At 41.7% G+C, this 18101-nt stretch overlaps 1 protein-coding gene across 2 annotated transcripts in view; it reads right to left on the bottom strand.

Annotated features, from left to right (window-relative positions):
- Positions 1-18101, bottom strand: part of RNF114 (ring finger protein 114) — an 80257-nt gene that overhangs the window by 36288 nt on the left and 25868 nt on the right. For both annotated transcript variants that reach the window (XM_053692178.1, XM_053692256.1), the window contains exon 3: positions 193-299. In XM_053692178.1, coding sequence (XP_053548153.1) covers positions 193-299 — 107 coding nt within the window. The remainder of the gene's footprint in view (positions 1-192; positions 300-18101) is intronic.

Here is an 18101-nt window from a genome sequence, read left to right as displayed (position 1 = left end):
ATTCATATTTAATATTAAACTATTGGCAGTTTACTTTACAATGTGTATACTTCCAGTAATTCTGCATTTGTTAGCCACCATCTTTAAGCTGTTTTAGGTAACATAGGTGTTTATGAGGCTTAGCAAAAAGAATTAGCAGTATACCTGTAACCCCATAACATCATCCTTCAACATGTCACAAACAATAATCACCTAGTGTGTGGAGATTGGTCCTTGGTCACTGATTTAATTCCATCCATGACATAGTTCTGGTATTTGGGACAGGAAGCAGCATGGGCACGAATTTTTGAAAGGTACATCTGTGTGAAGCAAAGAATATAAAAATAATTTAAGGGACACTAAAGTCAAAATTAAACTTTCATGAGTCAGATAGATCATGCAATTTTAAGAGATTTTCCAATTTGCTTCCATTATCAAACTATGTAGTCATATTATATGCACATGTTCTGAGGCACCAGCTACTACTGAGCATGTGCAAGAGTTCACAGTGTATACGTATATGAGTCTGTGATTGGCTTAAGGCTGGTCCAGAGTGGAAATTGCAGATGATCCAATAAGCAGCACTAGTTATACAGCTGAGTCTTGTGCTTAGCAGCAGTTTCAGCTTGGGACCAGCAGTTCTCAGTGGTCACAAACGGAACTTCTATTGTGTGTTTAATCCCTTTGCTAGTCTTCTAACAAGTTAAGAGCTTGTCAATTTTTGACTATTATGGCCATTTAATCCTATTGTTCCTCTTTGAACACGATCAGCCCTTACTTGTTATTGGTACACTAAATTAAAAATTAAACGTTCATGATTGAGATGAAGATGCAATTTAAAAAATGAATAACTTTCAAATTTACTTCCATTTTCAAAATGTTCCCAAGTTTTTATATACAAGCATTAAAGTGAAGGTAAAGGTACATGGTTTACCACACATCCAGGCATTGTATGACATTAACATATCCAGATTGCTATATTATTATTTTTATAAAAATATTATTAACAGTTTTATTCTTATTGTTATAATTCCTACCGTTATCTAGCACGCTCCGCCCACCTTCCACTTCCTATCTCTCTTAGTGAGTTTATGTATAGAGCGGTCCCAATCACTCTATACGTAGCTGCAATGCGCGTTCACAAGCACCGAGTGCATTGCCCCTCCAATGGCAATTCAGCTATTCATTACCGTTTCATCATATTGAAAATTCTCAATCATACAAAGTTATTTTTGTTCATGGATAAAACGATTGATAACATTATTGTGTTATCAATCCGTTTTATCCGTGAACAAAAATAGCTTTGTCTGATTGAGAATGTTCAATATAATGAAACTGTAATGAATTGCATTCTAAGTGTAAGGCATTGCGATAACTCCAGCACTCGGCAGCACTCACTCAGGCAGACTACAACGCAGAGGCTCTGCTCTTCTGTGCACACGCTGAGGGAGTCTCCTAGCACTGAACATGAATACCGCGCAGTCCTCAGACACCCGTGCTGCTCAGGCACTGGCAAGCTTGTCCAATCAGTGCGCTGAAAAATTGACGTATCCGTGGTCATTTCTGTTTATTACAGAAACCGGGTAGGCGCATGCGCGCATCGGGAACGCGCAACTTGAGGCATAAAAAATGTCACGCATGCGCAAATCGATCTATACTCTAATGACGTAGCTGCCCGGCCGCCTAACGGCCAGAAAGTCAATTGGGAGATCACACAACGTGATCAGGACCTAAAAAAAAACAAAACAAAAAAACAGGTTGAATTGTAACTTGTAAAAAAATATATTTCATTGCTGATAAAATGTATTTAGAACGAACTTTCAAAAAACCATAATTTATGCTTACCTGATAAATTCCTTTCTTCTGTAGTGTGATCAGTCCACGGGTCATCATTACTTCTGGGATATTACTCCTCCCCAACAGGAAGTGCAAGAGGATTCACCCAGCAGAGCTGCATATAGCTCCTCCCCTCTACGTCACTCCCAGTCATTCGACCAAGGACCAACGAGAAAGGAAAAGCCAAGGGTGAAGTGGTGACTGGAGTATAAATTAAAAAATATTTACCTGCCTTAAAAACAGGGCGGGCCGTGGACTGATCACACAACAGAAGAAAGGAATTTATCAGGTAAGCATAAATTATGTTTTCTTCTGTTAAGTGTGATCAGTCCACGGGTCATCATTACTTCTGGGATACCAATACCAAAGCAAAAGTACACGGATGACGGGAGGGATAGGCAGGCTCTTTATACAGAAGGAACCACTGCCTGAAGAACCTTTCTCCCAAAAATAGCCTCCGATGAAGCAAAAGTGTCAAATTTGTAAAATTTGGAAAAAGTATGAAGCGAAGACCAAGTTGCAGCCTTGCAAATCTGTTCAACAGAGGCCTCATTCTTGAAGGCCCAAGTGGAAGCCACAGCTCTAGTAGAATGAGCTGTAATTCTTTCAGGAGGCTGCTGTCCAGCAGTCTCATAAGCTAAACGAATTATGCTACGAAGCCAAAAAGAAAGAGAGGTAGCGGAAGCTTTTTGACCTCTCCTCTGCCCAGAGTAAATGACAAACAGAGAAGACGTTTGTCGAAATTCCTTAGTTGCCTGTAAGTAAAATTTTAGAGCACGGACTACATCCAGGTTGTGCAGTAGACGTTCCTTCTTTGAAGAAGGATTTGGGCATAAAGAAGGAACAACAATCTCTTGATTGATATTCCTGTTAGTAACTACCTTAGGTAAGAACCCAGGTTTAGTACGCAGGACTACCTTATCCGAATGAAAAATCAAATAAGGAGAATCACAATGTAAGGCTGATAATTCAGAGACTCTTCGAGCCGAGGAAATAGCCATTAAAAATAGAACTTTCCAAGATAACAACTTTATATCAATGGAATGAAGGGGTTCAAACGGAACGCCCTGAAAAACATTAAGAACAAGGTTTAGACTCCATGGTGGAGCAACAGTTTTAAACACAGGCTTAATCCTGGTCAAAGCCTGACAAAAAGCCTGGACGTCAGGAACTTCTGACAGACGTTTGTGTAACAGAATGGACAGAGCTGAGATCTGTCCCTTTAATGAACTAGCAGATAAACCCTTTTCTAAACCTTCTTGTAGAAAAGACAATATCCTAGGAATCCTAACCTTACTCCAAGAGTAATCTTTGGATTCACACCAATATAGGTATTTACGCCATATCTTATGGTAAATCTTTCTGGTAACAGGTTTCCTAGCCTGTATTAAGGTATCAATAACTGACTCAGAAAACCCACGTCTTGATAAAATCAAGCGTTCAATTTCCAAGCAGTCAGCTTCAGAGAAGTTAGATTTTGATGTTTGAAGGGACCCTGTATCAGAAGGTCCTGTTTCAGAGGTAGAGACCAAGGTGGACAGGATGACATGTCCACCAGGTCTGCATACCAAGTCCTGCGTGGCCACGCAGGTGCTATTAGAATCACTGATGCTCTCTCTTGTTTGATTCTGGCAATCAATCGCGGAAGCAACGGGAAGGGTGGAAACACGTAAGCCATCCTGAAGTCCCAAGGTGCTGTCAGAGCATCTATCAGGACTGCTCCTGGATCCCTGGATCTGGACCCGTAACGAGGAAGCTTGGCGTTCTGTCGAGACGCCATGAGATCTATCTCTGGTTTGCCCCAACGTCGAAGTATTTGGGCAAAGACCTCCGGATGAAGTTCCCACTCCCCCGGATGAAAAGTCTGACGACTTAAGAAATCCGCCTCCCAGTTCTCCACTCCCGGGATGTGGATTGCTGACAGGTGGCAAGAGTGAGACTCTGCCCAGAGAATTATCTTTGATACTTCCATCATAGCTAGGGAGCTTCTTGTCCCTCCCTGATGGTTGATGTAAGCTACAGTCGTGATGTTGTCCGACTGAAACCTGATGAACCCCCGAGTTGTCAACTGGGGCCAAGCCAGGAGGGCATTGAGAACTGCTCTCAATTCCAGAATGTTTATTGGCAGGAGACTCTCCTCCTGACTCCATTGTCCCTGAGCCTTCAGAGAATTCCAGACGGCACCCCAACCTAGAAGGCTGGCGTCTGTTGTTACAATTGTCCAGTCTGGTCTGCTGAATGGCATCCCCCTGGACAGATGTGGCCGAGAAAGCCACCATAGAAGAGAATTTCTGGTCTCTTGATCCAGATTCAGAGAAGGGGATAAGTCTGAGTAATCCCCATTCCACTGACTTAGCATGCACAGTTGCAGTGGTCTGAGGTGTAAGCGTGCAAAGGGTACTACGTCCATTGCCGCTACCATTAAGCCGATACCCTCCATGCATTGAGCCACTGACGGGTGTTGAATGGAATGAAGGGTGCGGCAAGCACTTTGAAGTCTTGTTAGCCTGTCCTCTGTCAGGTAAATCTTCATTTCTACAGAATCTATAAGAGTCCCCAGGAAGGGAACTCTTGTGAGTGGAACGAGTGAACTTTTCTTTTCGTTCACCTTCCATCCATGTGAACTTAGAAATGCCAGCACTAACTCTGTATGAGACTTGGCAGTTTGAAAGCTTGAAGCTTGTATCAGAATGTCGTCTAGGTATGGAGCTACCGAGATTCCCCGCGGTCTTAGTACCGCCAGAAGAGCACCCAGAACCTTTGTGAAGATTCTTGGAGCTGTAGCCAATCCGAATGGAAGAGCCACAAACTGGTAATGCCTGTCTAGGAAGGCAAACCTTAGGTACCGATAATGATCTTTGTGAATCGGTATGTGAAGGTATCTTTTAAATCTACAGTGGTCATGTACTGACCCTCTTGGATCATAGGTAAAATTGTCCGAATAGTCTCCATCTTGAACGATGGAACTCTTAGGAATTTGTTTAGGATCTTTAAGTCCAGGATTGGTCTGAAAGTTCCCTCTTTTTTGGGAACCACAAACAGATTTGAGTAAAACCCCTGTCCCTGTTCCGATCGTGGAACTGGATGGATTACTCCCATTAACAAGAGCTCTTGTACGCAGCGTAGAAACGCCTCTTTCTTTGTCTGGATTGTTGACAATCTTGACAGATGAAATCTCTCTCTTGGAGGAGAGTATTTGAAGTCCAGAAGGTATCCCTGAGATATTATCTCTAGCGCCCAGGGATCCTGAACATCTCTTGCCCAAGCCTGGGCGAAGAGAGAAAGTCTGCCCCCCACTAGATCCGATCCCGGATCGGGGGCCCTCAATTCATGCTGTCTTAGGGGCAGCAGCAGGTTTCCTAGTCTGCTTGCCCTTGTTCCAGGACTGGTTAGGTTTCCAGCCTTGTCTGTAGCGAGCAACAGCTCCTTCCTGTTTTGGTGCAGAGGAAGTTGATGCTGCTCCAGCTTTGAAATTACGAAAGGAACGAAAATTAGACTGTCAAGTCTTGGCTTTGGCTTTGTCCTGAGGCAGGGCATGGCCTTTACCTCCTGTAATGTCAGCGATAATCTCTTTCAACCCGGGCCCGAATAAGGTCTGCCCTTTGAAAGGTATATTAAGCAATTTAGACTTAGAAGTAACATCAGCTGACCAGGATTTTAGCCACAGCGCCCTGCGTGCCTGAATGGCGAATCCTGAATTCTTCGCCGTAAGTTTAGTAAGATGTACTACGGCCTCCGAAATGAATGAATTAGCTAGTTTAAGGACTCTAAGCCTGTCCGTAATGTCGTCCAGAGTAGCTGAACCAATGTTCTCTTCCAGAGACTCAATCCAGAATGCCGCTGCAGCCGAGATCGGCGCAATGCATGCAAGGGGTTGCAATATAAAACCTTGTTGAACAAACATTTTCTTAAGGTAACCCTCTAACTTTTTATCCATTGGATCTGAAAAAGCACAGCTATCCTCCACCGGGATAGTGGTACGCTTAGCTAAGGTAGAAACTGCTCCCTCCACCTTAGGGACCGTTTGCCATAAGTCCCTTGTGGTGGCGTCTATTGGAAACATTTTTCTAAATATCGGAGGGGGTGAGAACGGCACACCGGGTCTATCCCACTCCTTAGTAACAATTTCAGTAAGTCTCTTAGGTATAGGAAAAACCTCAGTACTCGTCGGTACCGCAAAATATTTATCCAACCTACACATTTTCTCTGGTATTGCAACTGTGTTACAATCATTCAGAGCCGCTAACACCTCCCCTAGTAATACACGGAGGTTTTCCAGTTTAAATTTAAAATTTGAAATATCTGAATCCAGTCTGTTTGGATCAGAACCGTCACCCACAGAATGAAGTTCTCCGTCCTCATGTTCTGCCACCTGTGACGCAGTGTCTGACATGGCCCTAATATTATCAGCGCACTCTGTTCTCACCCCAGAGTGATCACGCTTACCTCTTAGTTCTGGTAATTTAGCCAAAACCTCAGTCATAACAGTAGCCATATCCTGTAATGTGATTTGTAATGGCCTCCCAGATGTACTCGGCGCTACAATATCACGCACCTCCCTCTGAGCGGGAGATGTAGGTACTGACACGTGAGGCGAGTTAGTCGGCATAACTCTCCCCTCGTTGTTTGGTGAAATTTGTTCAATTTGTACAGATTGACTTTTATTTAAAGTAGCATCAATACAGTTAGTACATAAATTTCTATTGGGCTCCACTTTGGCATTGCAACAAATGACACAGGTATCATCCTCTGAATCAGACATGTTTAACACACTAGCAAATAAACTTGCAACTTGGAAATACAATTCAATTAGAATAATATTAAAACGTACTGTGCCTTTAAGAAGCACAGAAGATCTATGACAGTTGAAAATTAATAAATTGAAACAGTTATAGCCTCAATCCTTGTAAACAACACAACTTTAGCAAAGGTTTAATCCCATTAGCAAAGATAACAAATTCTGAAAGCAGGAAACAAATTACAGAATAAACGTTTTTTATCTCAGTCAAACTATAATTCTCACAGCTCTGCTGAGAGAAATTACCTCCCTCAAAATAAGTTTTGAAGACCCCTGAGCTCTGTAGAGATGAACCGGATCATGCAGGGAATACAATGAGTTTCTGACTGAAATATTTGATGCAGTAAAAGCGCCAAAAAAATGGCCCCTCCCCCTCACACACAGCAGTGAGGGAGAACAGAAACTGTCAGAAAAACAGATTAAGCAACTGCCAAGTGGAAAAATAGTGCCCAAACATTTATTCACTCAGTACCTCAGTAAATGAAAACGATTTTACATTCCAGCAAAAACGTTAAACATAATCTCTAGTTATTAAACAGCTTTATGTATTTCTTACAGTGTAATTCTAGTGAAGTACCATTCCCCAGAATACTGAAGTGTAAAGTATACATACATGACATTATATCGGTATGGCAGGATTTTCTCATCAATTCCATTGTCAGAAAATAAAAACTGCTACATACCTCTATGCAGATTCATCTGCCCGCTGTCCCCTGATCTGAAGTTTACCTCTCCTCAGATGGCCGAGAAACAGCAATATGATCTTAACTACTCCGGCTAAAATCATAACAAAAACTCTGGTAGATTCTTCTTCAAACTCTGCCAGAGAGATAATAACACACTCCGGTGCTATTTTAAAATAACAAACTTTTGATTGAAGATATAAAACTAAGTATAATCACCATAGTCCTCTCACACATCCTATCTAGTCGTTGGGTGCAAGAGAATGACTGGGAGTGACGTAGAGGGGAGGAGCTATATGCAGCTCTGCTGGGTGAATCCTCTTGCACTTCCTGTTGGGGAGGAGTAATATCCCAGAAGTAATGATGACCCGTGGACTGATCACACTTAACAGAAGAAAATCATGAATGAAACTACTATTGATTTTACATTAACTATTTAACTAAGTATAGTGAAGCATGTAACTTTACCTTCACTTTAAGGCACCAGCTCCTACTGAGTATGTGCAAGAGTGAATGCATATGTATGTATGTTTGTACGTACGTACGTACGTACGTACGTACATATACAGTCATGGCCAAAAATATTGGCACCCCTGCATTTCTGTCAGATAATGCACCACTTCCCCAGAAAATTGTTACAATTACAAATGTTTAGGCATTCTCATATTTATTTATTTCTTTTGTTTGTATTGGTATAACACAAAAAAATGGAAAAAAAAAAAAAAAGAGTCAAATCTGACAAATTCCATGCAAAAAGGGTTCCTTTTCCCCAACTGCTGTTTTGAGATCTCTTCACAGGTGCTCTATGGGATTGAGATCTGGACTCATTGCTGGCCAGTTCAGTCCTCTCCAGCGTTTTGTCTTAAACCATTTCTGGGTGCATTTTGATGTGTGCTTTGGGTCATTGTCCTGCTGTTAACTCATGACCGCTGACGGAGACCCAACTTTCTAAAACTGGGCCCTACATTGCACCACAGAATTATTTGGTAGTCTTCGATTTCAAAATGCCATGCACACAGTCAAGACATCAGTGAACTTTCACCATGTTTGACTGTATTCTTTTCTTTAAAAGCCTCATGTTTTTTCTGAAAACAGCAGAATGATGGGCTTTACCAAAAAGCTGTAATTTTGTTTCATCTGTCCACAGCACATTCTCCCAAAAAGATTTTGGCTTCCTCAAGTACGTTTTGGCAAACTCCAATCTGGCTTTTTTATGTTTGTGTCAGCAGTGGGGTCCTCCTGGGTCTCCTACCATAGCGTCCCTTTTCCTTCAGATGGCGATGTATAGTGCAAGCTGACACATTTGTACCCTGTGACTGAAGGTCAGCTTGAATTTGTCTGGAAGTTGATCGAGGTTCTTTATCCACCATTCGAACAATCCTTCGCTGCAATCTGATCAATTTTTCTCTTTCACCATGTTCAGGGAAATTAACTACAGTGCCATAGGCTGTAAACTTCTTGACAATGTTGCACACAGTGGACACAGGAACATTAAGATCACTGGAAATGGACTAGTAACCTTAAGATTGTCCATGCTTTTCCACAATCTTTGTTCTCAAATCCTCAGACACTTCTTTGCTGCTCTCTCTCTTCTCAGTTATCAGTGTGGCACACAGAGACACACAACAGAAAGGTTGAATCAATTTTTCCCCATTTTAACTGGTTGCCAGTGTGATTTCTATATTGTCAGCACCTGTTAATTGATACAGGTGAATTTAATTACATATTACAGGAGCATCACAAACTTGAAATGCAATTATTTCTTACAATTTTGAGAAGGTGCCAATGATTTTGTCCGGTCCATTTTTGGATTTTTGCGTGGAATGTGTAAGATTTGGCAGTTTTTTCTCCACTTCTTGGGGTCATACCAATATAAACAAAAGAAATAAACATGAGACTGCCTAAACATTTGTAATTGCAACAATGTTCTGGGTGAAATGGTGCATTATCTGACAGAAATTCAGGGGTGCCAATATTATATATATATATATATATATATATATATATATATATATATATATATATATATATATATATATTCAACACTTCACTCCCTAACACTGCGCTAACAGACTAAGAAAACTGCTGGGTCCCGGATGAACTTAAATTAATATCCGTAAGTCCCCAGTCACATCTGATAAATTCCCTATTTAGCCTTAATTTAATGCGCAAAATCAGATGAGCTTCTAGGCAGAAAGAGATTTTTTTATGTTAAAATATAGATAATACCAATAATAAATATATATATTAGAGTATAACTCACACTTTTGTTAACATATGCACTTAAAATTACCAACTTATGTGCTTAACAAATCTCCATAAATTGATGTTACCTTAATGACTCGAGGAGTATGATAGAAATATTCACGTTCTGTGCTCAGTATGATACCATCCGGCTTCCTCCTCACACTGATCTTGAATGCGGTGCTGCTGTCCAAGTTGCTGGACGCTAAAGAGCGCCCAGCCCAAACGAAACTGCAGACGAAAAAACAAACACAGAGCGCAACCGCAACTCAAGGTAAAAGTTTTAATTATAAGTTTAGCGCTATCACACAAATTTGCACTTACAAGATAATTGTAAAGTTATAGCCTTTTAAAATATACTCTTTCCGGCTGCACCAAAGTCTTTTCCGTCCCTTCTGCTTCTGTTGTATCCCAGCGTGTACGGATGTCAGTGGCGCTGATGCATTAACACTTCCGGTGGCCGATTCTTCTTCTTAGTGCTGGTGTAAACAAGAGTCTGTGAAGCTGTCCTATTCCTCCTGTCTACGCGTTTCATCCGATTAGTACGGACTTTCTCAAGACCCAGGACTCATGTCATGACCACCGGAAGTGTTAATGCATCAGCGCCACTGACATCCGTACACGCTGGGATACAACAAAAGCAGAAGGGACGGAAAAGACTTTGGTGCAGCCGGAAAGAGTATATTTTAAAAGGCTATAACTTTACAATTATCTTGTAAGTGCAAATTTGTGTGATAGCGCTAAACTTATAATTAAAACTTTTACCTTGAGTTGCGGTTGCGCTCTGTGTTTGTTTTTTCGTCTGTATATATATATATATATATATATATATATATATATATATATATATATATATATATATATACACATACACACACACACATATATACATATATACACACACACACACACACATACATGTTGTAATTGGCTGTCATATAATACAGGTAAAGAGAAAATAGAATTAACATCGGATTCTAAAAATTAAGCCTTCATGTGGTTGTGAATATTATATCAAACAGCAAGAATGAGTCTGTTTAGAGCCATGATTTCAATTGAGTCTTTATTAATTCTATTTAATTTAACTTAAATCCACCCTGAAATAAATAGAAACCTAGATTTTGATATCAGTTAAAGTGATTGTAAACTTGAGCATAGTTGCTCAAGTCATAGGAAAAAATTTAAAAAAATAATGAGACTTTCATTCATCAAATGTGTAGGATATACTTATCTTCTGAGATTTTTACCTTGTAGTGCCAGAACGGTAAGCGCCGTTTCTACGCCCAACATATTCATCAATTGATTGACAGATGACTCATCTGCAATTCACTAATCATTGTCCCCCCCCCGGGCATGACATTTGTGCAAAGGGGCTGAACGCTCCAGGGGGGAAACAATGATTTGTAGATTGCAGATGAGTCATCTGTCAATCAATTAACAAATATGGCGGGTGGAGGAACGGTGCTTACCGTTTTGGCATTACAAGGTAAAAATCTCAGATGATAAGTATATCCTACACATTTCATAACGAAAGTCTCATTCATTTTTTTATTTTTTTTCCTTTGACTTGAGCGACTATGCTCCAGTTTACAATCACTTTAACTTCTTCATGCCTGGGGCAAGTGTTTAACATTCGAACAAAGTTCCTATGTAAACACTTGCTAAAGAAAAAAAAAAAAAAGGTCACGTGGTCGTTGATGCGATCATGTGATTTCAAGGCTGGGATTATAGGGGACTTCCTAAGATGCAAGGCACACCCCCCAGTCTGTTTATCATTTTCCATAAAGCAGGAGGCTACAGGACGCCGAATAACATAGGACGTTCTATGCCCTTCTAAGAGTGTTAAAGCCTAGCGCTGTTAGGATGACATGGAACGTCCTAAGGGCATTGATCGGTTTAAACAATCAGAGGGCCCATCTAGTCTGTCCATGTTTCTATCAGAAGAGTAGGCTTAAAAGGTACAATAAACACATTTCAATAATCATGGGTGCTGCCATTTTGGAACCTAGGTTACACTACAAGTATCTGAAGGAGAGTTGCTGCACATTTGCAGACACATCAGCGCTGGAATGTAGTGAACCTTAGATTTCAACATGGCAGCACCCATGACTAGAGAGATGCAGGCAGTAAACTCAATACTATGACCATAAAATGCATTTAGTGTTTAATGTCCCTTATTTTCTGGATATCATGATAAATGTACAGGAGAAACTCAAAAAATTAGAATATCGTGCAAAAGTTAATTTATTTCACTAATGCAACTTAAAAGGTGAAACTAATATATGAGATAGACTCATTACATGCAAAGCAAGATAGTTCAAGCCGTGATTTGTCATAATTGCGATGATTATGGCTTACAGCTCATGAAAACCCCAAATCCACAATCTCAGAAAATTAGAATATTGTGAAAAGGTGCAATATTCTAGGCTCAAAGTGTCCCACTCAAATCAGCTAATTAAGCCATAACACCTGAGCCTTTAAATGGTCTCTCAGTCTGGTTCAGTAGAAATCACAATCATGGGAAAGACTGCTGACCTGACAGTTGTGCAGAAAACCATAAATGACACCCTCCATAAGGAGAGAAAGCCTCAAAAGGTAATTGCAAAAGAAGTTGGATGTTTCCAAAGTGCTGTATCAAAGCACATTAATAGAAAGTTATGTGGAAGAAAAAGGTGCATAAGCAGCAGGGATGACCGCAGCCTGGAGAGGATTGTCAGGAAAAGGCCATTCAAAAGTGTTCCAAAGTCCTCTTTCTGATGAGAGCAAAGTTTGCATCTCATTTGGAAACCAAGGACCCAGAGTATGGAGGAAGAATGGGAGAGGCACACACTGCAAGATGCTTGAAGTCCAGTGTGAAGTTTCCAGTGTCTGTGTTGATTTGGGGAGCCATGTCATCTGCTGGTGTTGGTCCACTGTGCTTCATTAAGTCCACAGTCAACGCAGACGTCTACCAGGAGATTTTGGAGCACTTTATGCTTCCTTCCGCAGACGAGCTCTATGGGGATGCTGACTTCATTTTCCAGCAGGACTTGGCACCTGCCCACACTGCCAAAAGCACCAAAACCTGGTTCAATGACCGTGGGATTACTGTGCATTATTGGCCAGCAAACTCGCCTGACCTGAACCCCATAGAGAATCTATGGGGCATTGCCAAGAGAAAGATGAGAGACATGAGACCGAACAATGCAGAAGAGCTGAAGGCCGCTATTGAAGCATCCTAGTCTTCCATAACACCTCATGCCACAGGCTGATAGCTTTCATGCCACGCCGCATTGAGGCAGTAACTGCTGCAAAAGGGGCCCAAACCAAGTACTGAGTACATACAGTATGCATGCTTATACTTTTCAGAGGTTCGATATTGTTCTATGTACAATCCTCGTTTTATTGATTGCATGTAATATTCTGATTTTCTGAGATTGTGGATTTGGGGTTTTCATGAGCTGTAAGCCATAATCATCACAATTATGACAAATCACAACTTGAACTATCTTGCTTTGCTTGTAATGAGTCTATCTCATATATTAGTTTAACCTTTTAAGTTGCATTAGTGAAATAAATTAACTTTTGCACGATATTCTAATTGTTTGCGTTTCACCTGTATGTGTGTTACAGGCATTCTTGAATGAGTCCCTACCACCTTATATTCCATGAATTAACCATTTTAATATGAAAACCTGAACCTGCAACTTCAGATGATAGCATGTTGCTCTGTTATTGATATTTGTGTAAAAAATTATTTTGTTTCAGCTTTATTAAATCTCTTAATATAACTGAAGGTTTCTATCATAAACCTCTCCCTTCTTTCCTCTAAGATATACATATTAAGGTTATAAAGTCTTTCTGTGCAAATGTTATTTATATCAGACAATGCACCATTTTACTAGTCCTGCTTTGTTCAGTTTCTAGTTTACTTATAGCTTGAGATAAGGTCTAACTAGTAACCTCTTTTATTCTGCCAAATACATATTCCTAAGCGGTGTTCCCCCAGGACATTTTTAATGGGTGCACCACCAGGCCTATTTTTACGGATCACCAGGCTACAATTTTAGCCAAAAATAAGATAAGATTAGCAAAGATTAACATTTGTCAATATTTATTGTTCAAATTATCATTAAAGTAAAGGTCAATTTAGAATGAATATTAAAAACAAGGACACTTTAATTCATCAAAAACAGAATTTATGCTTACCTGATAAATTACTTTCTCCAACGGTGTGTCCGGTCCACGGCGTCATCCATAACTTGTGGGAATATTCTCTTCCCCAACAGGAAATGGCAAAGAGCACAGCAAAAGCTGTCCATATAGTCCCTCCTAGGCTCCGCCCACCCCAGTCATTCGACCGACGTACAGGAGAAAAAACAGGAGAAACCATAAGGTGCCGTGGTGACTGTAGTTAAAGAAAGAAATTAATCAAACCTGAATAAAAAACCAGGGCGGGCCGTGGACCGGACACACCGTTGGAGAAAGTAATTTATCAGGTAAGCATAAATTCTGTTTTCTCCAACATTGGTGTGTCCGGTCCACGGCGTCATCCATAACTTGTGGGAACCAATACCAAAGCTTTAGGACACGGATGAAGGGAGGGAGCCAATCAGGTTACCTAAACAGAAGGCACCACGGCTTGCAAAACCTGTCTCCCAAAAATAGCCTCCGAAGAAGCAAAAGTATCAAATTTGTAGAATTTGGCAAAAAAGTGTGCAGGGAAGACAAAGTCGCTGCCTTACATATCTGATCAACAGAAGCCTCGTTCTTGAAGGCCCATGTGGAAGCCACAGCCCTAGTAGAGTGAGCTGTGATGCGTTCAGGAGGCTGCCGTCCGGCTGTCTCGTAAGCCAATCGGATGATGCTTTTCAGCCAAAAGGAAAGAGAGGTAGCAGTAGCTTTTTGACCTCTCCTCTTGCCAGAATAAACGACAAACAGAGAAGACGTTTGTCTGAAATCCTTTGTTGCTTCTAAATAGAACTTTAAAGCACGAACTACATCTAAATTGTGTAACAAACGTTCCTTCTTTGAAACTGGATTTGGACACAAAGAAGGCACAACCATTTCCTGGTTAATATTCTTCTTGGAAACAACCTTTGGAAGGAAACCAGGTTTAGTACGCAAAACAACCTTATCTGAATGGAACACCAGATAGGGCGGATTACACTACAAAGCAGATAATTCAGAAACTCTTCTAGCAGAAGAAATAGCAACCAAAAACAGAACTTTCCAAGATAACATCTTTATATCTATGGAAAGTAGAGGTTCAAACGGAACCCCTTGAAGAACTGAAAGAACTAAATTCAGACTCCAGGGAGGAGTCAAAGGTCTGTAAACAGGCTTGATCCTGACCAAAGCCTGAACAAAAGCTTGAACATCAGGCACAGCTGCCAGACGTTTGTGTAACAAGACAGATAAAGCAGAAATCTGTCCCTTTAGAGAACTCGCTGATAATCCCTTATCCAAACCTTCTTGGAGAAAGGAAAGGATCCTAGGAATTTTGATCTTACTCCATGAGAATCCCTTGGATTCACACAAACAGATATATCTTTTCCATATTTTATGGTAAATTTTTCTAGTTACAGGTTTTCTGGCTTGTACCAGAGTATCTATTACAGAATCCGAAAACCCACGCTTAGATAAAATCAAGCGTTCAATTTCCAAGCCGTCAGCTGGAGGGAAACAAGATTTCGATGTTCGAATGGACCTTGTACTAGAAGATCCTGTCTCAAAGGTAGCTTCCATGGTGGAGCCGATGACATATTCACCAGGTCTGCATACCAAGTCCTGCGTGGCCACGCAGGAGCTATCAAGATCACCGAGGCCCTCTCCTGCTTGATCCTGGCTACCAGCCTGGGAATGAGAGGAAACGGTGGAAACACATAAGCTAGGTTGAAGGTCCAAGGCGCTACTAATGCATCCACTAGAGTCACCTTGGGATCCCTGGATCTGGACCCGTAGCAAGGAACCTTGAAGTTCTGACGAGACGCCATCAGATCCATGTCTGGAATGCCCCATAATTGAGTCAACTGGGCAAATATCTCCGGGTGGAGTTCCCACTCCCCCGGATGGAATGTCTGACGACTCAGATAATCCGCCTCCCAGTTTTCCACTCCTGGGATGTGGATCTCAGATAGGTGGCAGGAGTGATCCTCCGCCCATTTTATGATTTTGGTCACTTCTCTCATCGCCAGGGAACTCCTTGTTCCCCCCTGATGGTTGATGTAAGCAACAGTCGTCATGTTGTCTGATTGGAATCTTATGAATCTGGCCTTTGCTAGTTGAGGCCAAGCCCTGAGAGTATTGAATATCGCTCTCAGTTCCAGAATGTTTATCGGGAGAAGAGACTCTTCCCGAGACCATAGCCCCTGAGCTTTCAGGGAGTCCCAGACCGCGCCCCAGCCCACTAGACTGGCGTCGGTCGTGACGATGACCCACTCTGATCTGCGGAAGCTCATTCCCTGGGACAGGTGATCCTGGGTTAGCCACCAACGGAGTGAGTCTCTTGTCTTCTGATCTACTTGAATCACTGGAGACAAGTCTGTATAGTCCCCATTCCACTGTTTCAGCATGCACAGTTGTAATGGTCTTAGATGAATTTGCGCAAAAGGAACTATGTCCATTGCTGCAACCATCAACCCTACTACTTCCATGCACTGAGCTATGGAAGGTCGTGGAACAGAGTGAAGAACTTGACAAGCATTTAGAAGTTTCGACTTTCTGACATCTGTCAGGAAAATCTTCATTTCTAAAGAATCTATTATTGTCCCCAAGAAAGGAACTCTTGTCGACGGAGACAGGGAACTTTTTTCTATGTTCACTTTCCATCCGTGAGACCTGAGAAAGGCCAGAACGATGTTTGTGTGAGCCTTTGCCTTTGAAAGAGACGACGCTTGTATCAGAATGTCGTCCAAGTAAGGTGCCACTGCAATGCCCCTTGGTCTTAGAACCGCTAGAAGGGACCCGAGTACCTTTGTGAAAATCCTTGGAGCAGTGGCTAGCCCGAATGGGAGAGCCACAAACTGGTAATGTTTGTCCAGAAAGGCGAACCTTAGGAACTGATGATGATCTTTGTGGATAGGAATATGTAGATACGCATCCTTTAGATCCACGGTAGTCATAAATTGACCCTCCTGGATTGTAGGTAAAATCGTTCGAATAGTTTCCATTTTGAACGATGGCACTCTGAGAAATTTGTTTAGGATCTTTAAATCCAGAATTGGTCTGAAAGTTCCCTCTTTTTTTGGGAACTACAAACAGATTTGAGTAAAACCCCATTCCTTGTTCCACGGTTGGAACTGGGTGTATCACTCCCATTTTTAACAGGTCTTCTACACAATGTAAGAATGCCTGTCTCTTTATTTGGTTTGAAGATAAGTGAGACATGTGGAACCTTCCCCTTGGGGGTAGTTCCTTGAATTCCAGAAGATAACCCTGAGAAACTATTTCTAGTGCCCAGGGATCCTGAACATCTCTTGCCCAAGCCTGAGCGAAGAGAGGGGGCAGACTAGATCCGGTCCCGGATCGGGGGCTACTCCTTCATGCTGTTTTGGTAGCAGCAGCAGGCTTCTTGGCCTGCTTACACTTGTTCCAGCCTTGCATCGGTTTCCAAGCTGGTTTGGTTTGTCAAGCATTACCCTCTTGTCTAGAGGCCGGTCCGTTCCTGAAATTGCGAAAGGAACGAAAATTAGACTTATTCTTGGCCTTGAAAGGCCTATCTTGTGGGAGGGCGTGGCCCTTACCCCCAGTGATGTCTGAGATAATCTCTTTCAATTCTGGCCCAAAAAGGGTTTTACCCTTGAAAGGGATATTAAGCAATTTTGTCTTGGAAGATACATCCGCTGACCAAGACTTTAGCCAGAGCGCTCTGCGCGCCACAATTGCAAACCCTGAATTTTTCGCCGCTAATCTAGCTAACTGCAAAGCGGCATCTAAAATAAAGGAATTAGCTAACTTAAGTGCGTTAATTCTGTCCATAACCTCCTCATACGGAGTCTCTCTACTAAGCGACTTTTCTAGTTCCTCGAACCAGAACCACGCTGCTGTAGTGACAGGAATAATGCACGAAATAGGTTGCAGGAGGTAACCTTGCTGTACAAAAATCTTTTTAAGCAAACCCTCCAATTTTTTATCCATAGGATCTTTGAAAGCACAATTATCCTCAATAGGAATAGTAGTGCGCTTGGCTAGTGTAGAAACTGCCCCCTCGACCTTAGGGACTGTCTGCCATAAGTCCTTTCTCGGGTCGACCATAGGAAATAATTTCTTAAATATAGGAGGGGGGACAAAATGTATGCCGGGCTTCTCCCATTCCTTATTCACTATGTCCGCCACCCGCTTGGGTATAGGAAAAGTGTCGGGGTGCACCGGAACCTCTAGGAACTTGTCCATCTTGCACAATTTTTCTGGAATGACCAGGTTGTCACAATCATCCAGAGTAGATAGCACCTCCTTAAGCAGTGCGCGGAGATGCTCTAATTTAAATTTAAATGTCACAACATCAGGTTCTGCCTGTTGGGGAAATTTCTGATTCAGGTAGAATTTCTCATCTGACAAAACCTCCCTCATGGCCACTTCAG

This window comes from Bombina bombina, chromosome 1, assembly GCF_027579735.1.
Source record: "Bombina bombina isolate aBomBom1 chromosome 1, aBomBom1.pri, whole genome shotgun sequence".
Classification (NCBI taxonomy): domain Eukaryota; kingdom Metazoa; phylum Chordata; class Amphibia; order Anura; family Bombinatoridae; genus Bombina; species Bombina bombina.
Note: the sequence above shows the minus strand (reverse complement) of the source record. Positions and strands in the feature narration are given on the sequence as shown.